Source organism: Scyliorhinus torazame, chromosome 17, assembly GCF_047496885.1.
Source record: "Scyliorhinus torazame isolate Kashiwa2021f chromosome 17, sScyTor2.1, whole genome shotgun sequence".
NCBI classification, from domain to species: domain Eukaryota; kingdom Metazoa; phylum Chordata; class Chondrichthyes; order Carcharhiniformes; family Scyliorhinidae; genus Scyliorhinus; species Scyliorhinus torazame.
In genome coordinates, this window is record NC_092723.1 from 165,677,410 (window position 1) to 165,703,513 (window position 26,104).

At 43.8% G+C, this 26,104-nt stretch overlaps 1 protein-coding gene across 4 annotated transcripts in view; it reads left to right on the top strand.

Moving 5' to 3' along the window:
• The window catches only part of get4 (guided entry of tail-anchored proteins factor 4), a 47,114-nt gene that overhangs the window by 16,094 nt on the left and 4,916 nt on the right, over window positions 1-26,104 (top strand). For 3 of the 4 annotated variants that reach the window (XM_072481568.1, XM_072481567.1, XM_072481569.1), the window contains exons 4-8: window positions 2,074-2,223; window positions 3,629-3,767; window positions 6,498-6,638; window positions 6,724-6,799; window positions 10,042-10,114. In XM_072481568.1, the coding sequence (XP_072337669.1) occupies window positions 2,074-2,223; window positions 3,629-3,767; window positions 6,498-6,638; window positions 6,724-6,799; window positions 10,042-10,114 (579 nt within the window). Of the gene's footprint in view, window positions 1-2,073; window positions 2,224-3,628; window positions 3,768-6,497; window positions 6,639-6,723; window positions 6,800-8,123; window positions 8,724-10,041; window positions 10,115-26,104 lie in introns of all 4 variants that reach the window. The other variant, XR_011935866.1, reaches the window with a different exon arrangement.

Consider the following 26,104-nt stretch of genomic DNA (forward strand, 5'->3'; position numbering starts at 1 on the left):
TTTAATAGGCAGTCAAATTGGCCAATGTTCTTTCAAATTTCAACATTGTTTCTCTTCTTGTGGTATTTTGTCTCGTTTTTGCATGGTGGATTGCATTTAAGAAAAATACACAATGTACTGTTGGTCTGTTAGTATCTAAATAGAAAGAGTAGATTCATGTCTGGAGTATAACACTTAGGCAGTTCTGGTGGAGGGTTAACCTCTGAATGTTAATGTGTCTCTTCCCTTTATAGATGCTGTTTGCTGAGTATTTCTAGCATTTCATATTTTACTTGGTTTCCAGTTTTCTGTTAACTTTTTATCCGTTCTAAAAGATATTTATACTGGCAAATAAAAATTTGGATTTTCCCTCAGTTATCAGTCTGACCATACAAACTGACCAAACATCCAGTTCTGCACAAACAGCCAGTTCTGCACAATGTGAACAAGCAATGTATCAGGGTGTAGGTCCTGTGTTAATGTTGATGCAAGGAACTTGCCCTTTCCTGCACTGCAGCTGCCTTGTTCGTGGCCTTGCAATAATAAGCATATTGAATTTGAAAATTTCCCCTGCCCCAGAGAATGTAATAAGAAATACTGCAAATGTACAGCTGGATCATCAGCATCTGAAAGAGAACTATGTGGATTGATGTTTTGTGATCAAGAGTATTGCAGATATTAATATTTAGTGGTGATACAAGTCAGCAGGGTGAACCGTCATAAAACACTGCCAGGAGAGTTGGACTAGCTGAGTAGCTCTTACAAAGAGCTGGCATGGATGACCTGACGGGCCAAATGGCCTCCTTCCTCTGCTGTGATAATTTTACACATCTATGGATGAGCAATTCCACCTGGATTTGATTACTGAACCTGGATCTCATTGTAAACAACGACTAAGGCAAGATGTTGGGATCACCTGACATTGGGGCTGGGCATTATTTGTGTTTCCAATTCTGAATTCAGCAGCAGCACATTGGTATGTTAGCAGCTCCTGCTGGCTCGTTCTGAATAACAACCCTAGTAGGTAACTGGTTTTAATGAATGGCTTGTTAAATCACAGTTAGTTTAATTCTAAGAATATACTTCCATATCTTCCTTTAGACCCGTCACATTTTACTGAAACGCTTCATGCTTAGACATTTTTTGATGCTTAAAATCTGTCTTTGTGCTGACCAGTAACAAAACCAAGTGATCCTTAGTAAACTTCGACTTCAACCTTTAATATTGTTGCCTGTAATATATGACCTAAACCTTCCACTTAAATTTGATTTTTTAAAAATTAAACAGAGGTTAGTCAATATAGTGAACAGTTTCAGAAGAAGTTATGTATTTCAAACCTTCACACTGTGATTTCATGAACTATCACTTACATTCTGACGGTGCAATTTACCTGTTTTGACTTGGCTAATTCCAGCTAGGGCAGCAATTAAACTTGGTACATGAGTTCCTGCTGCATTTTGCTATTCTGTGATCCCCATCTATTTTAAAATGGCTTAAAGTTGAACATTTTACAGGTAATCTCACTCCTTCAGGTTGTCCATTCCACAGCTTTGTTTCTAGTCTTTAGTGCCATACACAAAGGACTTATTTTTCTTACAGATGTTTTTTGAATTATTTGGAGTTACTGCCTCAGATATGTCCAGTTAATGTAACTAACTGGAGATTTTGAAAATCTATTTGCCCAGGTAATGTGTAAATAACTTAAAAATAATTTGGCCATCACTTCACAGTAACTTATTGATTTCACAAACTGGATAGCTGGACTAGTACAATTGGCTATAGAAGTACTTATGTAATTGTTTATTCCCATACTCTATGTAGGATAATAACATTTTTGGCAGGCCTCCATTGAAGCTGGAAGCAAATTTCTTTCTTTGTTTCGGCAACACTAAGTACTGGCATGTGTTTGGATAGTGGCACGTTTTAGATCCTATGCATAATTGCATTTCCTCTTTCAAAGATCGGATGATTTTCTTGTTTCATTTAAGTACAAATTTTGACATGATTTAATGCTATTTTGTCTTAATTCTTCTAGGCACCCTTCAGAATTTAGTAGAACAGTTGCAAAACTTGTTAACAAATCATGTCTTTCAGAAAATCTTGGTAAACTTTTTAGTCTAATGGATCCAAACTCTCCTGAGAGAGCAGCATTTGTATCCAGAGCACTTAAATGGTCCAGTGGAGGCTCAGCAAAACTCGGCCACCCGAAACTGCATCAACTGCTGGCAGTCACACTGTGGAAAGGTAAGATTAGGGTAGGCTAAATCAATATCCAAAACTGCAGTTATTCTGCGGTTTTGTGATGAGAACATAAGAACTAGGAGCAGGAGTAGGCCATATGGCCCCTCGAGCCTGCTCCGCCATTCAATGAGATCATGGCTGATCTTTTGTGGACTCAGCTCCACTTTCCGGCCTGAACACCATAACCCTTAATCCCTTTATTCTTCAAAAAACTATCTATCTTTATCTCAAAAACATTTAATGAAGGAGCCTCGACTGCTTCACTGGGCAAGGAATTCCATAGATTCACAACCCTTTGGGTGAAGAAGTTCCTCCTAAACTCAGCCTCAAAATAAGGGGAATAGATTTAGGACTATGCCCCCTAGTTCTGCTTTCACCCGCCAGTGGAAAACAACCTGTCCGGATCTATCCTATCTATGCCATTCATAATTTTATATGTTTCTATAAGATCCCCCCCATATCCTTCTAAATTCCAACGAGTACAGTCCCAGTCTTCTCAACCTCTCCTTGTAATCCAACTCCTTCAACTCTGGAATTAACCTAGTGAATCTCCACTGCACAACCTCTAGCGCCAGTACGTCCTTTCTCAGGTAAGGAGACCAAAACTGAACACAATACTCCAGGTGTGGCCTCACTAACACCTTATACAATTGCAGCATAACCTCCCTAATCTTAAACTCCATCCCTCTAGCAATGAATGACAAAATCCCATGTGCCTTCTTAATCACCTGTTGCACCTGTAAACCAACTTTTTGCGACTCATGCACGAGCACACCCAGGTCTTTCTGCACAGCAGCATGTTTTAATATTTTATTATTTAAATAATAATCTCTTTTGATGTTATTCCTACCAAAATGGATAACCTCACATTTGTCAACATTGTATTCCATCTGCCAGACCCTAGCCCTAGTGATGATCTGTCATGAGTTACGGTGAAAGTATAACTTGTGTCAGGTTTCCATCGGATGCCCAAGCACTGTGGCAGCCTGACCAGGAGCCAACGCACACTGCTCGTACTTCATACCGAACAGGGTATAACTCTCAACTAGTGTTAAGCTAGGTTTAAAGGTTGTTTGTAATCTGATAGACTTTGAGTGCTTTAGTATGAATTTAATCTTTAGTCATTTTAATGTTTTAAGTAAGTAGAATAATGGTCATTATATATATTTTGCATGAATTATTTGGTTCACTCATAATACTGCACATTATGCGTTGAGAAAAAAAATCAGTGGATAAGAATTTTGTTGCAATATAGAAATGCTTCTATTAAATACAATTTTAAAATATAATATTAGTGCCAAATTAATGATGAAATTATGAAAAGAGGACGTTCAGTCCACGTTTGTGCTAACAAATTATTTTGTCAGTTTCATTGCTTACGTACAATGATTTTACATTCTCTTTCTAGAGCAAAACTATAGTGAATCTCGATATCACTTCCTGCATTCAGCAGATGGGGAGGGTTGCGCAAATATGTTAGTAGAATATTCTGCAGCAAAGGGCTACCGGAACGAAGTGGACATGTTTGTGGCTCAGGCGGTCTTACAGTAAGTAGTTAGTAAACAAAAAAACAAATGTGTAAATTTATTTGTTGTTCTCTTTCTCGTATAATAATAGCTCTACCTAATTGCATTTATATTATCAGATGATCCTCGCTGAATCAGATGCAGCTGGATTTGTGTTGACAGTTCACTTTTTCTTTGTCCTTGAGGTGCAAGCCTTTTATCTTTTAGCCAGAACTACAAGGGAGAAAGAAGTGAGAAATAATTGTTCTGTACTCCACAATTAGACTAATTTCTTCTGCAGAGTTCTTTTACGAGGCACTTGGAAACAGCCACAAAACAAAAATGCATGTTGACTCACAACATCATACAATCTTCATGCACTTTGGAAAATGAGTGTTTTAAAAAAGACATTCCCTAAATATGTTTAGACAGATTCATTCACTAAAAGTCTTTTATTGGTATTTCTGGATATATATTTATTTTCTTGTCATAGTTTATTTGAAATTCTTCACTCAAGGCTGCCTTGTTTTAGTTCTATCTTACGTTTTTGGGAAAACAATATGTAGAAAAAGCCACACTAATCATGTCACAATTGTTTGTAGTTTTACTTGGGCTTTCACCTGTACGGTTTAGAAAACAGCACTGCAGTAAAGTAAAATTAAAGCAAGTTACTGGGGATGCTGGAGTCTGAAACAAAAACAAACCGTGCTGGACAGTCTCATCAGGTCTGACAGCATCTGTGAAGAGTAAAGTGCATTGAGATTCAGCTGCAAAAATAGTAAAGTACTCTTTGTGTGTTTCAACTCATACATCCTTGGATCAAAGGAATAATTTGATTCCATTTAGATTGGTGCCCTTTGAACAGTGTCCCAGTGAGAGTTGGCATGTTCAAGAGAGGGGCAGAGGAAATGGAGTAAAACTAATTACGTTTTCAAATTAATTAAGTTAATACTATATTACTTGGTATGAGTGCCACATAAAAGAAACATCCAATAATAAGCGAGACATGCTGTCGAAGCTTTTCATCTTGCACCCATCAGAACCGACTTGCAAAAATATCTGTAACAAAGGGAACAGCAATGTATGAGAAGAGGTGGCACAGTGGTAGTACTGCTGCCTCACAGCACCAGGGACCTGGGTGCGATTCTGATCTTGGGTGAATGTCTGAGGATTCTGCACATTCTCCCCGTGTGCATGGGTTTCCTCCGAGTGCTCCGGTTTCCTCCTACAATCAAAAGATTTGCGGGTTAGGTAGATTGGCAATGCCAATTGTCTCTTAGATTCCAAAGGTTTGGTGGGGTTACGCGGATAGGGCGGGGAAGTGGGTGTGGATGGGGTGGACTTTTGGAGGTTTGGTGCAGACTCGATAGGCTGAATGTCCTCCTTCTGCACTTAAGTATTCTATAGATCATAGAATTACAGTGCAGAAGGAGGCCATTCAGCCCATTGGACCGGCCCTTGGAAAGGGCACCCGACAACACCTCCACTTATCCCCATAACCTCACCTACCTTTTGGACACTAAGGGGCAATTTAGCACGGCCAATCCACCTAACCTGCATACCTTTGGACTGTGGGAGGAAACCGGAGCACCCGGAGGAAACCCACGCACACACGGGGAGAAAGTGCAAACTCCACACAGACAGTCACCCGAGGCTGGAATTGAACCCGGGACCCTGGAGCTGTGAGGCAGCAATGCTAGCCACTGAGCCGCAAGTGAACTCTGATTGGTAGGGGCACTGCCATGGCGAATGCATCAGGGAGCAGTTAACTGCCAATATTTTACATTCAAACCAGGCAAGTCAACTTTGGTCAAGGTATTGCTCTGAGGAATGAACCAAGGGATGGCTGTCCCCCAAGCTTTTGTGTAGTTGAAAAAGGTACAATGCATGGACATGCTCCTCCTGTCTGGAAAGGACAAGGCCCTGTATGTGAATATATGTAGCTCCAAGCACACACATTCTCCACATATACTCACATACAACTCCTCCTTCAGTCAAAGTTTCACCATAATCCTGTGTAACATATTGGTAGATCAACTTTACTTAAATCAGAGCAGTAAATTTGACTGGTAGTTGTTTTCAGAATGCTCATTTAGTTGTTGTTTACAGCATTAATATTCTGTGACTTTGGAATATAGAATATTTTTTGGGTGTGAAGTCATTCATAGAAATCCCAAATCAAACTAAATGTTTATCTTTAAATTTTGTGAGTTGGTCAGCTGCAATTCTTTTTTGACCATTAAAGAGTTAAGTGACCTCTCGCCTATGTCGTTGGGACAAAATTAATAAATTGTATTTCCAAAGCCCCTTTCTCAACCTCAAGACCTCCAAAAGTGCTTTACAACAAAGATGAACTTTGAAATGTGGGCACTCGTTTTAATGTAGGTAGACAACTTGTACTCTGCAAGCTTCTACAAACATCAATGTGATTATCAGATAATGTGGTTTTTCTGATGGCGATTGAAAGATAAATCTTTAGGTTCCGCCTGAGGGGGCAGAAGGGGCCTCAATTTAACATCTCATCCGAAAGACAGCCCTTCCAACCGTTCACCGTTCTCTCCGTACTTCATAGGGATTTCTGTCTTGATTTTGGTGCTCAAGTTTTGGCTACTGACTGGACCACAGTTGACAGACCGTCTTATGAAAGTGATACACTGCCTGGATCTGTGTGTTGCACATTTGTGACTTTCTTTTCATTTGCTGTTTCTACAGATAGTTTTCACAAATGAGTAGAATGCCATTTTTGAATATGGTTCTGATTTTTCTTTTCAGATTTCTTTGCTTAAAAAATAAAAATACTGCATCATTGGTCTTCGCAACTTACACAGAAAAGCATCCCTCTATAGAAAAGGGACCTCCATTTATACAACCCTTGTTAAACTTTATTTGGTTCTTATTACTTGCTGTTGAGGGGTAGGTATTATATTTAAAAGAAAAGTTATTGGTACTTTGAAAAAAATGTTCAAGCTTGTCTAATGTTTGTACTTTTTTGCTGAAGGGGGAAACTGACCGTTTTTACAGTGTTATGTGAACAGTATCAGCCATCTTTAAAGAGAGATCCAATGTACATTGAGGTGAGTTACTGTTCCACTGCTGCATTTATTTAACTTAATCGAACCAAGATTCATGTTTTTTATGAATTATTTGGATGTGAATAGAAAGCAAAATTTAAAAATTCTGAGCTGTTCACAACATTATGCAGGCTTGTGCCTGCATGTCTATAAGCCAATACGGTAAATCGTCACGTCAAAAGATGTCCTAACAGTTTAAGAAAAATGAGAGACTGTTTTGGTGCATTGTCAATTAAATGATCAGTTTCCGAGATTAAAAATTCACCCCCCTTCACCACTCGGTGCCTGTCTGTACTACATCAAAAATGGAAGAATTTGCCTATACTTTCGACATCCTAAGAACAGCGGTGGTTGCTGAGCTCACCAACAAATTCAAAGTCAGATTTTGGACAAATTGTTGTTCGCAGGAACTCCAATGCAGATAACCATGTAGCTTGTGTACTGTTGGGACTGATGTTCTTATCTCCTTCTCAGGACTCACCCCTCACAAATGGAAATTTGCCTCCTGTGGTATACCTGAAGAGAAAAGAGAAAATCAGGCATCCCTAATCCTCCTCATACACTTGTCCTTTCCTTGATATAGTGAGAATATGACTGTACAATATAATTTTCTTTCAGCCTTGTAACAGTTTATTTCATGTGACACAATTTTGCTTCATATAAGAACCAAGAGTTTTTAATGATTATTGAAGCTCTATCTCTTTATCAGAGATACCCAACTTCATACGCTATCTCCCCATCCTTTCTCTATCCAGAAGTGCATCACCGTGTTAGAATTTCCAAACTAAGGTAGTGTAGTGCAGAGCAAGTGTCTTTCTAAAACACACTGCATAGTGATTGACATGACCTTGAGTTTTTGTTTTGGAATATCAAGGTCAGTTGCTTTTACACATGTTTTCATCACTCCCACCTCCCAAAGAGATTTTCATTGATAATGGCATTTCTCCAAACTGTACTGAAGCCATCACATAATAGGTGAGTGATTAGCTGAGCGGCACATGGGGCCGACTTCCTGACCTTTTAACCGCAAATGGTGTCTGTTCCCAGAGTGCAAAGATCAGAAAAATGACAGATATCCCTCTACATTGTTCTGGAATTTCCAGAAAAGGTCGGTGGGGAATGTGTGTGGGATGGGGAAAATGGAGCTTTAACTGCAGTGTGCGAGAGCCTTGGAGCTGTGCTGTACCTGTCCGAGGCATGGGGCAGGAAAGTGGCCCCATTTCAACTAAATATATTAGATGCTGCATTTCATATGGAATAGGTAAAGACCAATTGCTTCTGTGATTGGGCCTAATTCTTTTTAATTTTGCTTCTCCACGAAATACAGGCCAATACTCATCTGCACCAGATACCAGAGTTTATTTGTTTCTGCTCTTCCCCCATTTCACCATACTATTTTGTGGAGCACCTGCTTTCAGTATGAGTTATGTGTTTGGAGACCAGAGAAACAAATGAAGAAAATCGATTGCTTACTCTGCAATGCAAAGGCCTTCGCAAACATTTTTACACAGCAAGTTGTTATGATCTGGACTGCGCAGCCTGAGGGCAGTGGTGTTAGATTCAGCAGTAACTTTCAAATGAAGTTGGATGTATACTTCAAAAAGAAACATTTACAGGACTGTGGAGAAAGAGCAGGCAAGTGGGAGTGAATAGCCCTTTCAAAGAGCTGGCATAGGCACGATGGGCTGAATGAATCTATGTATACAGACAATTCGCCCCCCATCTTTCGCTGCAAGCTATTTGAATTCCCAGAGTTGGTAAAATTGAAAATTGGGCCACAATATCAATGGGGGAGAAAGCATAATGAAGAGGATTAGGAAGCCCTTATTTCCTCTTTCTCCCATTCAAACATTTCAGGCTGCAATGGGAAGCAAATGCCCATTTGCGTATGGAGGAGTCACTCCCTTTGAATGAGGACTGTGGGATGGTAAGTAAGCTTTACTACAACTATGGAATAACAATGTGCATTTTCTGCTTTATAGATAAATGGAAATTACCATCGTATACCTTGATAGAAACTCTTGTTCGGCTGAAATTGTTGCCCCGGGATTGTCATGTTGCTACTGCAATGTTGTGACCATGAGTAGTTTTAGAACCCTGTTAGGAAGATTGCCTGTTGATTATGTGTTTTAAATGTTCTCACACATTGGTTGAGGAGGAAATTCCTCCATAATTTTCTAATTGAAGGTAAGATCACTGATGAGGTAACTGTGTCAAACTTACTTTATTGATTTGGCACAACGCAAGAATAATTTTACAAAACTTTGTCCCTGAATATTTTTTCCACAAATCGCTGCCTTAATGGATTAAGCTTCTGTACATATAGTTGAGAATGAGTGTTTTTGGGTGCCAGTGTTTGAATATATAACGGCAATCAAAAATTTAAATGTTGCACAAGGTGAATTTCTTGACCTTTTTATTTTCTGACGTTTATTGTAGCTAAATAAGGTAACATTGAAATCATCATGCCATACTCAACTATTCAGTCAAATGGAATTGCAGATATAACTGAAGTGAAGCCATGATAAAAACAAATTACATGTGGGTTTTCTAATGCGCCGTGGAAAATGTGTGGGGGAAGCAAAGAAAAAGGCAGTGAATTAACCAAAGTAGCAAAACTTCTGGTTAAAAATCAAAAACACGATTGATATACAGGGTGGATGTGGTTGCATATCAAGTTTGAAATACTACCAGGAGAATTTGTGACATTCGAGGGATGTTAAGCGTGGATTAATTTTATTATAATAAAAATATATTTTATAACCTCAACAAGCTCATGTGGCTTTCACTGTACTTTTATTGTAACTTTCCATAACGCAATTTTTATTCATATAGCATATACATGAAAACAGTATATACTCAGTTTTGTGTCCAGCATGTTGACAAACCTGGCCTACTATCCAGTGAAGATTAATTGCTAGTAAACACCGGTTGAAATGGGCATGTCATTTTTAGTTTGCTAAATATTAATATTCTATGAATACTGTTAAGCTAGGATGCCTATAATTATTTTCGTGTATTGATAATTATTTCTAGGTGTGTGTGTGTGTGTGTGTGTGTGTATAAGACTTGTAAATTGTGTTAATCAAAACAAAACCATCAGGATAGCTTTACTGTAATAAATTTGCGAGAGGGTTCATTTAAGAGAATCCCCATTTGAGTAGCTCCTGATTGTTTAATTTTTTTCCTTCCTTTTTAGCAGATTAAGTCTTAAGCTTTTAATTCTGCACTATTTTTAATTCTAGTATCTAGACCGAATAGGTCAGATCTTCTTTGGAGTTGCACCGAGACAGACATCCTCATATGGGGGATTATTAGGTAAGTTAAGCATGGAGCCATTTCCATTGTAAATTAAGTGATTCATTTTGTCAAGTGTTGTTTTAATCTACCTGCATCCAACACGTATATGTTCTACGCCTACAAACTGCAGCCCATTGGAAGAACAAAAGATTTTGCATATATTTCTTTCTGGTGTAGGAGGGAGGGTTTCCGTTATCTGGACCACTGGGAGCTCTTCCGGGGCAGGTGTGACCTGTATAAGATGGACGGGTTGCATCTAAACCGGAGAGGCATAAATATCCTGGCCGCGAGGTTTGCTAGTGTCACACGGGAGGGTTTAAACTAGTATGGCAGGGGGGTGGGCACGGGAGCAATAGGTCAGAAGGTGAGAGCATTGAGGGAGAACTAGGGAATAGGGACAGTGTGGCTCTGAGGCAGAGCAGACTGGGAGAAGTTGCTGAACACAGCGGGTCTGGTGGCCTGAAGTGCATATGTTTTAATGCAAGGAGCATTACGGGTAAGGCAGATGAACTTAGAGCTTGGATTACTACTTGGAACTATGATGGTGTTGCCATTACAGAGACCTGGTTGAGGGAAGGGCAGGATTGGCAGCTAAACGTTCCAGGATTTAGATGTTTCAGGCGGGATAGAGGGGGATGTAAAATGGGAGGCGGAGTTGCGCTTCTTGTTCGGGAGAATATCACAGCTATACTGCGAGAGGACACCTCAGAGGGCAGTGAGGCTATATGGGTAGAGATCAGGAATAAGAAGGGTACAGTCACAATGTTGGGGGTATACTACAGGCCTCCCAACAGCCAGCGGGAGATAGAGGAGCAGATAGGTAGACAGATTTTGGAAAAGAGTAAAAACAACAGGGTTGTGGTGATGGGAGACTTCAACTTCCCCAATATTGACTGGGACTCACTTAGTGCCAGGGGCTTAGACGGGGCGGAGTTTGTAAGGAGCATCCAGGAGGGCTTCTTAAAACAATATGTAAACAGTCCAACTAGGGAAGGGGCGGTACTGGACCTGGTATTGGGGAATGAGCCCGGCCAGGTGGTAGATGTTTCAGTAGGGGAGCATTTTGGTAACCGTGACCACAATTCAGTAAGTTTTAAAGTACTGGTAGACAAAGATAAGAGTGGTCCGAGGATGAATGTGCTAAATTGGGGGAAGGCTAATTATAACAATATTAGGCGGGAACTGAAGAACATAGATTGGGGGCGGATGTTTTGAGGGCAAATCAACATCTGACATGTGGGAGGCTTTCAAGTGTCAGTTGAAAGGAATACAGGACCGGCATGTTCCTGTGAGGAAGAAAGATAAATACGGCAATTTTCGGGAACCTTGGATGACGAATGATATTGTAGGCCTCGTCAAAAAGAAAAAGGAGGCATTTGTCAGGGCTAAAAGGCTGGGAACAGACAAAGCCTGTGTGGCATATAAGGAAAGTAGGAAGGAACTTAAGCAAGGAGTCAGGAGGGCTAGAAGGGGTCACGAAAAGTCATTGGCAAATAGGGTTAAGGAAAATCCCAAGGCTTTTTACACATACATAAAAAGCAAGAGGGTAGCCAGGGAAAGGGTTGGCCCACTGAAGGATAGGCAAGGGAATCTATGTGTGGAGCCAGAGGAAATGGGTGAGGTACTAAATGAATACTTTGCATCAGTATTCACCAAAGAGAAGGAATTGGTAGATGTTGAGTCTGGAGAAGGGGGTGTAGATAGCCTGGGTCACATTGTGATCCAAAAAGATGAGGTGTTGGGTGTCTTAAAAAATATTAAGGTAGATAAGTCCCCAGGGCCTGATGGGATCTACCCCAGAATACTGAAGGAGGCTGGAGAGGAAATTGCTGAGGCCTTGACAGAAATCTTTGGATCCTCGCTGTCTTCAGGGGATGTCCCGGAGGACTGGAGAATAGCCAATGTTGTTCCTCTGTTTAAGAAGGGTAGCAAGGATAATCCCGGGAACTACAGGCCGGTGAGCCTTACTTCAGTGGTAGGGAAATTACTGGAGAGAATTCTTAGAGACAGGATCTACTCCCATTTGGAAGCAAATGGACGTATTAGTGAGAGGCAGCACGGTTTTGTGAAGGGGAGGTCGTGTCTCACTAACTTGATAGAGTTTTTCGAGGAGGTCACTAAGATGATTGATGCAGGTAGGGCAGTAGATGTTGTCTATATGGACTTCAGTAAGGCCTTTGACAAGGTCCCTCATGGTAGACTAGTACAAAAGGTGAAGTCACACGGGATCAGGGGTGAACTGGCAAGGTGGATACAGAACTGGCTAGGCCATAGAAGGCAGAGGGTAGCAATGGAGGGATGCTTTTCTAATTGGAGGGCTGTGACCAGTGGTGTTCCACAGGGATCAGTGCTGGGACCTTTGCTCTTTGTAGTATACATAAATGATTTGGAGGAAAATGTAACTGGTCTGATTAGTAAGTTTGCAGACGACACAAAGGTTGGTGGAATTGCGGATAGCGATGAGGACTGTCTGAGGATACAGAAGGATTTAGATTGTCTGGAGACTTGGGCGGAGAGATGGCAGATGGAGTTTAATCCGGACAAATGTGAGGTAATGCATTTTGGAAGGTCTAATGCAGGTAGGGAATATACAGTGAATGGTAGAACCCTCAAGAGTATTGAAAGTCAAAGAGATCTAGGAGTACAGGTCCACAGGTCATTGAAAGGGGCAACTCAGGTGGAGAAGGTAGTCAAGAAGGCATACGGCATGCTTGCCTTCATTGGCCGGGGCATTGAGTATAAGAATTGGCAAGTCATGTTGCAGCTGTATAGAACCTTAGTTAGGCCACACTTGGAGTATAGTGTTCAATTCTGGTCGCCACACTACCAGAAGGATGTGGAGGCTTTAGAGAGGGTGCAGAAGAGATTTACCAGAATGTTGCCTGGTATGGAGGGCATAAGCTATGAGGAGCGGTTGAACAAACTCGGTTTGTTCTCACTGGAACGACAGAGGTTGAGGGGCGACCTGATAGAGGTCTACAAAATTATGAGGGGCATAGACAGAGTGGATAGTCAGAGGCTTTTCCCCAGGGTAGAGGGGTCAATTACTAGGGGGCAGAGGTTTAAGGTGAGAGGGGCAAGGTTTAGAGTAGATGTACGAGGCAAGTTTTTTACGCAGAGGGTAGTGGGTACCTGGAACTCGCTACCGGAGGAGGTAATGGAAGCAGGGACGATAGGGACATTTAAGGGGCATCTTGACAAATATATGAATAGGATGGGAATAGAAGGATACGGACCCAGGAAGTGTAGAAGATTGTAGTTTTTAGTCGGGCAGTATGGTCGGCGCGGGCTTGGAGGGCCGAAGGGCCTGTTCCTGTGCTGTACATTTCTTTGTTCTTTGTTCTTTGAATTTTGTGCTCGTCCAACATTGAAGGATATTACTGTCCATTTGCACTTCAGAGAAACATTTAGCATTAAGCTGTAACAGATCAGATGTAGCTAGATAAAGTTGAATACCCATCTAATTAGACCCAGCAGTTCTGCACCAGTGTGTGCTTTTTCTTTCCTTATATCAGTCATCCTGTGGCACTGTGTGCTTTCATAAAGGTTCTGCGTTATCAATCCCTGCCCATTTGGGGTAATATTCCTTTTGCGTTTAGGAGTTTAAGGGATGATCTATTTGTGATTTTTTTTTTAAATGATAAAGGAATTGAATAGAACAGACACACACAAACTGTTTTCTCTGGTGGGGAATCCAGGACAAGAGGATGCAATGTTAAAATTAGAGTTGGATCATTTAGAAGTTAAATTAAGAAGCATACTACTGGGACCTGCTCTGGCTGTGGATGCTGTGTCAATTAAGATTTTCAAGACCGAGATGAATAGATTTTTAAAAGTATCAAGGGACCTGGAACAAAGGGAGGTAACTAGAGTTGAGGTATAGATCAACCGTAATTTAGTTGAATGGCAGAAAAGGTTTGAAGGGTTGAAAGATCTATAACTTCCTGTGATGGACACTGGTGGATAGAAAGCAGCTGTTCCCCTTGGTTGAAGGGTCAATAACAAGGGGGCATAATTTTAAGGTGAAAAGCAGGAGATTTAGAGGGTATTTGGGGAAGAGTTTTTTCACCCAGAGAATCTGGAGTGCACTGCCTGGGAGGGTAGTTGAGACAGGAAACTTCACAATCTTTAAAAAGTACTTGGATGAGCACCTGAAATGCCATAACATTCAAGGCAATGGGCCCGGTACTGGGAAATGGGAATAGTGTAGATCAGGGTAAGTTTTTTTTTTTTTGTCGGTGCAGGCTTGATGGGCCAAAGGGCCTCTTCTGTACTCTTGATTCTATGATTGCTCAAGTTATTTTGTAGCAAGGAAAGAGGAGTCTACAATTCCAGCAATTTAAAGTGAATCTAACCCAAGTATCCTCCCTCATTCCCGTGTAATTAAAATAATTATGTTTTCTTTGTTCTTGAGATGTGGGTGACGTTTTCCATAACCCATGTTTATTGCCCAACGTGGTTGCTCACTGCCATGACATTGGGCTTTTATCTTGGAACCAATGCAGCCATTATGGTGATAGTGCTTCTTCAAGCATGTTGAGAATATTGACCCAGCAGGGATCAAGGAATAGTCTCATATGGTCAAGTCAGGATGGTGTGCGACTTACTGCAAACTTGAAGGTGATGGTGTTCCCAAAACATTTTCTGGATGACATTGTAGGGAGAGAGGTGCTCTTGAAGTAACCTTAGGGGTTTGCTGCACATGACATACTGTGTGCACTGCAATCTAATAGAAAGGATGGACAGTTGAGTACAGTGACACTGATGAAGCAGATGCCTTCACCTTGGATGGCGAGTTATTACTTCATTACACTCCTGACTTGAGCTTTTTGATGGAAGAGAGGCATCTTGAATATTTCAGGGTTAACTAACCATTGCCTTAAAAATCTTGAGAGTCACATTTCCACTGAGCCTTCTCTTCTCCAATAATCTCTTCAAATTCTCCTCCGAGCAATAAGTCTCCTACAGTTCTTTTGCTACTGTTTGCACTGATTCCATTGCCAGAATGCCTTTGCTATTATACAGAGAAGGGAAGAAAATTCCAGAGCTTGGAACCTAGACAACTGAGGGCATGGTGACCAATTTTAAAAAATTATTTTGCAGGATGTGGGCATCACTGGCTAGGCTAGCATTTATTGCAAATCCCGAATTGCCTTTGATATGGTGGTGGGTGAGCCTCCACGTTAAACAGCTGCAGTCCATGTGGTGCAGGTACACTCACGGTGCTGTTAGGAAGGGAGGTCCAGGATTCAAATGACAGTGAAATAATGGCGATATAGTTCCAAGCCAGGGTGTTGTGTGACTTGGAGGGGAACTTGCAGGCGGTGGAGGTCATGGGTTTGAAATGTGCCGGTGAAGGGGCCTTGGTGAATATCCACAGTGCGCCTTGTAGATTATACACACTGTTGCCATTGCGCATCAGTGGTGGAGGTAGTAAATGTTAAAGGTGGTGAATGGGGTATCAATCAAATGGGCTATTTTGTCCTGAATATTGTGTGTTGGGAGCTGCACCCATCCAGGCAAGTGGAGAGTATTCCATCGCACTCCTGAATTGTGCCTTGAAGATGATTGCCAAGCTTTGGGAGTCAGAGTTCCCTCCAACCTCGCTTGTAACCACAATATTTATATGGCTGGGCCAATTCAGTTTCTAGTGTTGGGGGAAGGGTTGCCTGGTCAAGAAGCGGGTCAGGCCAGGGCAAAAGCAAATTACTGCGGATGCTGGGATCCGCAGGGCAGTCGGACAATAATTGAACAATTATTAAATGTAAGAATTACACATCTTTTATCTTGCATTGCATGGTCACTGTAATTGTAATGGACTTTCCCTGAGGAAATTTTAAAATATTCAAAACGCATGGAAAGGAGAATCTCTGCCAAATTTAGGTTAGTTGGATTGAAAAAGTTTGTGGAGGTCAGATTGATTGTTGATCACTTTGTAAACCAGGTTTGACATTGCACCGGATTACACTCCTTGCAACATCAATCAGGAGCTCCTCCAATAAATCTCCTTTGCTTCTCGTTTGAGCGTTGGTTAACACTCCCAAATTAGTGTCAATGCAATGCTCAAATTCATTCACATTAATACTAGATTGGAAATTTGTATACACCCTTAGCTAATGTTAATAACTTGCTACCAACAATCGTCATGGTATTCCAAAACTGAAAACTGGCTATATTTATAATAATTAAATGTATCAGTATTTTTAATATGATTTTATTTCTTCAACTTATATTAGAAAATTAATTTATTTGAACTAGATCTAGATATCTAGATCTGGGATAAGCTATTAACAATGTAAATGATGGACGTCCATAATGTAAAACAAGATGCACGGAAGCTCTCAGCAGGGTCTTAGTTTTTGATCTCTTTTATCTGGATTTTGGAGTCCAAGCCTTGTTGAGTAGGTGGACTCATACGGTGGTATGTCAAAATCGTCAACGAAGAAGCCCAACACTAAGAAGGCTCAGGAGGGTAGCCTGTCGAAGGAAGGTGAAGGAGGGGAGGTGGCCGCCACGTCCATTACACTAGACACGTTGACTGTGGTAATGGCGCAGGAGCTGTAAAAAAAATTCAGCAAGCAGATGGAAAGGCAGTTGGAGCAGCAGGGAATGGAGATTAAGGAATCTTTTGAAGCCACTGTCGAGGAGGCTTGGGCCCGATCCGTGAACAGTTAGTGAGAACCTCGTTCGTGGTGCAAGCACAAAGTGAGACGTTGAAAGGTGTGGAGGAGACTTTGTTGCGGCATAAGGACCGGTTTGCCTCGCTCAAAGTGGAGTTGGTGCTGGTGGTGGACAGCAATAAAGGCCTGAGGTCTAAAGTGGAGGATCTTGAAAATCGATCACAACGGCTAAATGTCAGGTTTGTGGAGCTGTCGGAGGGAGTGGAGGACTCCAAGCCAATCAAATCTTTCTCCAAAATGTTTTCTTGACTGGTGGGCGGGAATGAAATGTTCACCCTGCCGGCGTTGGATAGAGCACATCGGGCGCTCAGGCAAAAGCCAAGGCCGAATGAGCCACTGTGGGCTGTGATAATCCACTTTCACAGTTATGAAAGGAAGGACAAGGTCTTTTAAGTGGGCAAAAAAGATTTGGAATATCGACATGGTGTGGGAATATGGTGCGTACATACCAAGACATTGGGACTGAACTGGTGAAGAGACATGTGGCCTTCAACAGGGCATGCGATTATGGTGTGTGTACCCGGCACGACTGTGGGTCACAATGGACTCACATGATCACTTCTTTGACATGCTGGAGCAGGCAGTGCCCTTCATCAGAGAGAGGAAGTTGGGACCGCTATGAAGTGGACAATTTGGTACTCTGTGTATGAAGGAGTAAAATGTACCCATGATGCTATGAGTTCTGTTGTGATATTCTTGCTCTGCTGGGGATTAAGGGTGGTAAAAAAAGGGGATTGTTAACTTTCATTTGAAGGGGAGAATGGATTGTTGACCTTGTGTGGGCTTGGGTGCAGTGGTGGGAGCAGGGGCGTGTTGACTTATTATTTTTGGGGATATTGGAGGGGGACTTTGGGTGGGGCCGCTTTGCGTGCGAGGGAGAGAGGGGTGGTTAGCAAACAGAAGTGAAATGGGAGAAGGGGCTGGGACTTTTTGGGCCAGGTTGGGTGAGGCACAATGGGTCTAGCTGTTTATTTGTGTGGAGGGGGATGGGGTAAGATGTGGCGGCAGGCAGTCTGTGTGTCTGGAAGGGAGCAGGGGGATGAACTAACAGTGACCAGGGGCTTTTCTTTGTCCCACCCTATGGGTGGGACTGGTGGCCATTTTAGGTGGGCCTGGCCCCCAGGAATTGTGGTAGGAATATTGTATTGCAGCTCAGATGGCTGATTAGAGGGGGCGGGGGGAAGCGAGAGATCCCTGACAAGGGTTTTTAATCCCCATTTAAAGGGTTTGGGGCCGATGTGGTGTTCCTGCAAGAACACACCTGTCCGTATGGGACCAGGTCAAGTTGTGGAAGGCCTGGGTGAGTCCGGACTTTCACTCTGGGTTTGATAGTAGGGCACGGAGGCGGGGGGCGGGGGGGGGTTTAGTTAGGAGGGTTTATTGTCAGGCAGAGACGGTGAAGCTGATCAGGGGAGTCATTATGTGATTGTTGCAGGTATGCTAGAGGGAAGGGCTGTACTGCTGGTGAACGTATATGCCACAAATTGCGACAATGTTACCTTTATGAGATCGTTGTTGGCTACTATTCTGGAATTCGATGCGCCATCTGATTTTAGATGGGGATTTTAATTGCGTTTTAGATCCAAAGTTTGATTGCCGCAGACCACGATCGTTGCTCCCTTTGGGGATGGTGACAGTACCAGCAGCATTGATGGAGTGGTGGGGATCTATCGCAGTTTATGCACCCGGGCGGAGGGGGGGGCAAGGAGTTTTCGGGGGGAGGGGGGGGTTTCCGCCGGTGCACAAGGTGTATTCAAGGATCAACTTTTTTGTTGTGGGTAGGACACTGCTCCCTGGGGTAAAGAGTGTGGAGTATACAGCAGTGGTCATCTCTGACCATGCGCCAATTTAGTGGACCTGCGGTTGAAGGCGAGTGCAGCATATGGGTTAGAGGCTGGATGTAGGACTTTTATCGGATCTTGGGTTTTGCACAAAGGTTTCTTGGGCCATAAAGGACTACGTGGAATGGAATGAGAATGGAATGGTCTCGCCGTCTACAGTGTGGAAGGCGTTAAAAGTGGTGATTGGGGGGTGGGATCATCTCGTACAAGTCACACATGGTCAGGAGACCAGGAGGGAATGTCAAGAAGTAATGGGCGAGATTCTGGGTGTAATAGGGAGTTTGTGAACGACATAATGCCAGAGCCTGGGGCACGCAGTACATCAGCTGCGTTGCTTAAAGGGGATGGTATATGAGCTCGGGGAGAAGGCTAACCGCTTGTTTGCTCATCAGTTAAGGCAACAGGAGCTGTCAGGGAGATCGTGCAGGTGCCGGGGGTGGGTTGGTTCTGCCCCAGAAAACGTCAATGAACTGTTTCGGTCCCTTTATGAGGGACTCTACATTTTGGAGCCAGCAGAAGACGAACAGGGGATGGTAGAGTTCCTGGGAGGTTTGGAATTTCCTCAGGTGGGGGAAGAGTTGCTGGAGAAATTGGAGGCGCCGATGGGGTTGTAGGAGGTCCGCAGAGTCTTGGGAAAGATGCAGATGGGGAAGGTGTCGGGGTCAGATGAGTTCCCGGTAGAATTCTGAGAAGTTTGCAGATCAGCTGACCCCATTGGCGCTGGGGATGTTTAACGATCATTGGCGTGGGGTTGTCTCATGGAGATGCTGGAGAAGGCATCCATCTCCCTCCTTCTGAAGAAGGCCAAGGACACCAGTGGAGTGTGGTCCGTCCCGCCCAATTTCTCTGCTCACTGTGGATGAAAAACATTTGGCCAAAGTCTTAGCGTTAAGGTTGGAACTCTGCCGCCAGGAGGTAGTGGGGGAAGACCAGACGGGATTTGACAGCGGTTACTTAATGTACTTCTCACACCCGCGTTGACCCAGAAATAATCATGTCTTTGGACACAGAAAAGGCGTTCGATAGCGTTCTGGAGAAGTTTGCGATTGGTCCTGGATTTGTGTCATGGGTTAGATTATTATATGAAACGCCATCTGCGAGTGTGCGAACGAACAGCATGAGTTCAGGGCCGTTTACAAGAGATGCCTATACAAGGGGACGAGACAGGGATATCCTATGACCCCTTTTTTGTTTGCGTTGGCGATTGAAGCATTGGCAATTGCTTTCAGGGCCTCGGATAAGTGGAGAGGGATTAGGAGGGAGGGAGGGGGTAAGTAGAGCAACGGGTGCTCCTGTACGTGGATGATTTGTTGCTGTACGTAAGGAATCCTGGGCCAGCTACGGGGGATATATTGGGAATATTGAAGAGGTTCGGCTCCTTTTCAGGGTATAAACTGAATGTTGGGAAGAGTGAGTATTTTGTGTTTAGCCCTTCGAGGTGTGGAGCCTGGGCTGGTGGAGCTGCCGTGCTGTTTTGCTGGGACTAGTTTTCATTATTTGGGGGACGTGACTTCACAAGTTAAATTTTATGAGCCTGGTGAGTAGGATTAGAGCATCTACAGAGGTCGAACAGCCTCCCATTTTCGGCGGCGGGCCGAGTTTAATCTATTAAGATGAAATATCTTGCTGTGATTCAGATGTTCTTGTTTCACAATCTCCCAGTTTTTCGACCAAAGTTGTTTTTTCAGAAGATGGAGCGGCTCATAACTGGTTTCATATAGGCGGGGAGAACTCCATGGATTTGAATAGGTGGGGGCGGGGGGGGGGTCCTAGAACGAGAGAGGCAGGTGGGGGTGTTGGCGCTGCTAAATTTGATGTATTCTTATTGGGCGGCCAATGCGGTGAAGGTGTTGGGGTGCTTTGGGGATCAAGAAGTTATTTGGTTGCAGATGAAGTTGGGGCCCTGCAAAGGGACGAGTTTCGAGGCGCTGATGACTGCGTCTCTGCCGCTTGTTCTAGCTAAATATTCTTCGAATTTGCTGGTAGTCTCCACGTTAAAAATATGACGGTAACTTAAAGCCAGACTCACTTTTCAAAGAGAACTGAGGGACTGCTGTCTGCTCTGTTTCACGGAGACATGGCTCACTCCTGCTTCACCGGACTGTGCCCTACACCCAGAGGGCTTCTCAATCCACCGAATGGACCGTACGGCGGCCTCAGGCAAGGCTAGGGGAGGTGGGGTCTGCCTCCTAATCAACACCTCCTGGTGCCTAGATGTAGCAACACTGGCGGGTTTTTGCTCCCCAGACCTAGAATACCTGACGCTAAAATGCCGCCCCTCCTACCTTCCGCGGGAGTTCAGCTCCGTTATCCTGACGTCAGTTTACATCCCACCCCATGCAAATGTGAAAATCGCACTGGACGAAATATTCACCACCACAAATAGCCTTGAAACGAAACATCCTGAGGCCTTGTTCATTGTAGCTAGGGACTTCAATCAGGCCAAGCTCAGGAGTGTACTACCAAATTACCACCAACACGTCACCTGTTTCACCAGAGGCCCAAACATCCTGGACCACTGCTACACAAATATCAATCATACCTACCGTATCTCCTGCCCACACTTTGGCAAATCTGACCACAAGGCTGTACTCCTGCTCTGGCGTATAAGCAAAAACTGAAGCGGGAGAATCCATCAAAGAAAGTCGTGCATTGTTGGTCTGAGGAATCGGATGATCTCCTACGGGACTGCTTAGAGTCAGTGGACTGGTCAGTATTTAAGAACTCTGCGACCAGCCTGAACGAGTACGCCACTACAGTAACTGACTTCATTAGTAAGTATGTAGAAGACTGTGTGCCAAAGAAACAAATCCGCGTGTTTACCAACTGGAAACCCTGGATGAACAGGGATATCCACTGCTTGCTGAAGTCGAGGTCTGAGGCGTTCAAGTCAGGCGACCCTGACCTATACAAGAAAGCCAGATATGATCTAAGGAGATCCATCAAAGATGCCAAAAGACAGTACCGGACCAAGCTTGAGTCCCACACGGACCCCTGCCAATGGCAAGGTCTGCAAGACATAGCGGGCTACAAGATGAAGGCATGTAAAATCATTGGCTCCAATGCACCCCTCCCTGATGAGCTCAACGCATTCTATGCACGCTTTGAACGAGGTCAGCGAGAGCAAACCCTCTACCCAAGAAGCCTCGGGTGAACTTGTATCTGAGATCACCATTGCAGACGTCAGAGCAACCTTCTCGAAGGTCAACCCTCGGAAAGCCACTGGCCCGGATGGGATACCCGGACGGGCACTCGGGTCTTGCACGCATCAGCTGGCGGGGGTATTCGCAGCCATCTTCAACCTCTCTTTACAACAATCTGAGGTCCCTATCTGCGTCAAGAAGACGACCATCATCCCTGTACCAAAAAAATGCCAAGCAGCGTGCCTTAATGACTATCGTCCAATGGCTCTGACATCCATCATCATGAAGTGCTTCGAAAGGTTAGTCATGGCACGAATCAACTCCAGTCTCCCGGATTGCCTTGATCCACTACAGTTCGCCTACCACTGCAACAGGTCCACAGCAGACTCCATCTCCATGGCCCTGCACTCTACCCTGGAACACCTAGATAACAAAGACACCTATGTCAGACTCCTATTTATCGACTACAGCTAAGCCTTCAACACCATCATTCCTACGAAACTCATCTCCAAACTCCGTAGCCTTGACCTCGGCTCCTCCCTCTGCGACTGGATCCTGAACTTTCTAACTCACAGGCCACAATCAGTAAGGATAGGCAACAACACCTCCTCCACGAACATCCTCAACACCGGTGCCCCACAAGGCTGTGTCCTCAGCCCCCTACTATACTCCTTGTACACCTATGACTGTGTGGCCAAATTCCCCTCCAACTCGATCTTCAAATTTGCTGATGACACCACAGTAGTGGGTTGGATTTCAAACAATGACGAGACAGAGTACAGGAATGAGATAGAGAATCTGGTAAACTGGTGCAGCGACAATAATCTCTCCCTCAATGTCAACAAAACGAAGGAGATTGTCATCGACTTCAGGAAGCGTAGTGGAGAACATGCCCCTGTCTACATCATTGGGAACTAAGTAGAAAGGGTCGAGAGCTTCAGATTCTTAGGTGTCCAGATCACCAACAACCTGTCCTGATTTCCCCCCCCCATGCCAACACTATAGTTAAGAAAGCCCACCAACTCTACTTTCTCAGAAGACCAAGGAAATTTGGCATGTCACCTACGACTCTCACCAACCTCTACAGATGCACCATAGAAAGCATTCTTTCTGGTTGTATCACAGCTTGGTATGGATCCTGCTCTGCCCAAGACAGCAGGAAATTACAGAAGGTCGTGAATGTAGCCCAATCCATGACGCAAACCAGCCTCCCATCCATCGACTGCCTACAATTCCTGCTGCCTCAGAAAGACAGCCAGCATAATTAAGGACCCCACGCACCCCGGACATACTCTCTTCCACATTCTTCCATCAGGACAAAGATACCAAAGTTTGAGATTACGTACCAACCAACTCAAGAACAGCTTCTTCCCTACTGCCATCAGACTTTTGAATGGACCTACCTCGTATTAAGTTGATCTTTTCTCTACACCTTGCTATAACTGTAACATTATATTCTGCAGTCTCTCCTTCCTTCCCTATGTACGGTATGCATTGTTTGTACAGCGTGCAAGAAACAATACTTTGTCACATGTATTAGTATACAGTAAAATGATAAATCAAATCAAATCAAATTTTAAGTTGAGAGTGGTGTTGAGGTGGGCCCCTATCTGTAGGAACTATCTATTTGAGCCGATGAAATTAGATGTTACATTTGCGGGGGCTTGGAAAAGCAAAGGGTTGGAGAGGATCAGGGACTTGTTTCTGGAGGGGAAGTTTGCCAGCTGGGAAGAGTTGAAAAAGAAAGCATGGTTTTGGGGGGTGGGGTTGTGGGGAGTTTGGGGTGCGTTCAGGTATTTTCAGGTGCAGGATTTTGTTCGGTGCGCATTTCTGACATTTATAGAGGCACCGCCGTCTGCCTCGCTGGAAAGGATACACTCTTGTGTGGGGTCGGAGGAGAGCAGCACGTCTGGGATATATGGGCAGATCATGGAGGAAGAGCTGGTTTCGGTGGAAGAAGTGAAAGCCAGGTGGGGGGAGGAGTTGGGACCCATTTTGGAGGAGGAGGTGTGGAGTGAGTCACTTCGTAGAGAGAATGCGGCATCATCCTGCGCGAGATTGAGTTTGATTCAGCTAAAGGTGGTGTTTAGGGCGCACCTCACTCAGGCCAGGATGAGTCGATTTCTTGAAGGGGTCGAGGATAAGTGTGAGAGGTGCTCGAGAGGACCTGCTCACCACACACACATGTTCTGCTCCTGCCATAAGCTGATGGGCCTTGTGGGTGTCTTTTTTTAGCATCATATCGGCTATCCTGAATGTGGATCCAGAGTCATGCCCATTGGTGCCGGAGCTGAGGACGGGGGTGGGGGCGCTTGCTCTGACATTCGCCTCGTTACTGACCTGGTGACAGTTTTGCTGAGTTGGAGGCAGGCAACACCACCTAGCGCCGCAGTATGGCTGGGTGATTTTATGGAGTCCTTGTAACTTGAGACGGTCAAGTTTACGGTGAAGGGGTTGATGAATGAGTTCTATCGTAGATGTCGGACGTTATTATTGTACTTTAAGGAACTGGTCACTGTTGACGGTTAGTTGGGGGGGGGTTAGTTCTATACTGTTAGTTGGGGGGAGGGGGTAGTTCTGTCTGGGGGATATTGTTCTTTGTTTTTGCTTTTTTATTGTTCTTGTGATTTGTATAAAATGATAAAAGTTCGATAAAAATATTTATTAAAAAAACAATGTAAATGATTATTGCAAATGGAGTGAGCATTGAGGTTAAGAGAAAATATAAATATAATGAGTTCAAATAAAGAGAAGGTTTTAAAGGACAAACTTTTACGCAAGGTAGGTTGTGGATAGACTACAGGGTGTTGAGGTATACTCTGCTAGACAAAGGTTATTGACACGGGGTTAAGAAGAACCTAACTACAAGCAGAACATTGAAAAGATATTGATCAAAGATACTTTACAATAATGTGTAACGGTAGTCTAATTAAGCTCGCTGGGGGTGTGGACAAAGAAGAGCTGATATTGTTGATAAGGGATCATCTGTTGGAAGAAGACACCCGAAAGATCCTTCAAAAAAAAAAAGCAGTCAACTTAGGCCCACTCCCCGCCCTATCCCCATGCATTGATCATGGCTAATCGATCCAGCCTGTACATCTTTGGACTGTGGGAGGAAACTCACGCAGTCAGTGGGAGAACATACAAACTCTACACAGTCACCCAAGGCTGGAATTGAACCTGGGTCCCTGACATTGTGACGCAGCAATGCTAACCACCGTGCCACCCAGTGGTAGAGTCAACCATTTTTACTATTTGTTTAATGATGGTATTGAAAGGACTTTGGGATAAAATTGAATGTCCTGATGTGATTCAATGATCTTTGGCCAAAAGGAAAAAGGATTTAGGTGTGATTGTTAACCATCCACTGAATTTATTCAGCTAATGCCACACCGTTAACATCAACACTAATTGAGTACTGGAATGCATTTTGAGGGCACCTGATCTGATCAAAAAAGGTTACTTCCATCGCGTATAGCTGTTTAGCAAGACTACATTTTGAATATTGAATGGAGTTTTGGGGACACTGTCCTCAAAAGAAAACTAAGGGCATCGAACAATTTCCCATGAATGATTCCAATACTTAAGAATACAGAATCAAGGGAACAAGACAGGGATGCCCGCTGTCTCCATTGTTGTTCGCGTTGGCAATTGAACCTCTGGCCATGGCGTTGAGAGACTCCAGGAAATGGAGAGGGGTGATTAGAGGGGGAGAAGAACACCGAGTCTCGTTATATGCGGATGACCTATTGTTATACGTGTCGGACCCAGCGGGGGGAATGATAGAGGTTATGCGAATTTTGAGGGGGTTCGGGGATTTCTCGGGGTATAGGCTAAACATGGGAAAGAGTGAATTATTTGTGATACATCCAGGGGACCAGAGTAGAGAGATAGAAGGCTTGCCTCTAAGGAAAGTGGAAAGAAACTTCCGATACCTGGGGATTCAGATCGCTAGGAGCTGGGGAACCTTGCACAGACTTAATCTGACACGGTTGGTAGAACAAATGGAGGAGGACTTCAAGAGGTGGGACATGCAGCCTCTATCGCTGGCGGGCAGGGTGCAAGCAATTAAGATGATGGTCCTCCCGAGGTTCTTATTTGTATTTCAATGTCTCCCTATACTAATCACTAAGACCTTTTTTAATAAAATAGACAGGAGCATCACGAGCTTCGTGTGGGCAGGGAAAGTTCCGAGAGTAAGGAGGGGGTTCCTTCAGCGTAGTAGGGACAGAGGAGGATTGGCACTACCGAACTTGGGCGATTACTATTGGGCCGCCAATGTGGCAATGATACGTAAATGGATGATGGAGGGTGAGGGAGCGGCGTGGGAAAGACTGGAGAGAA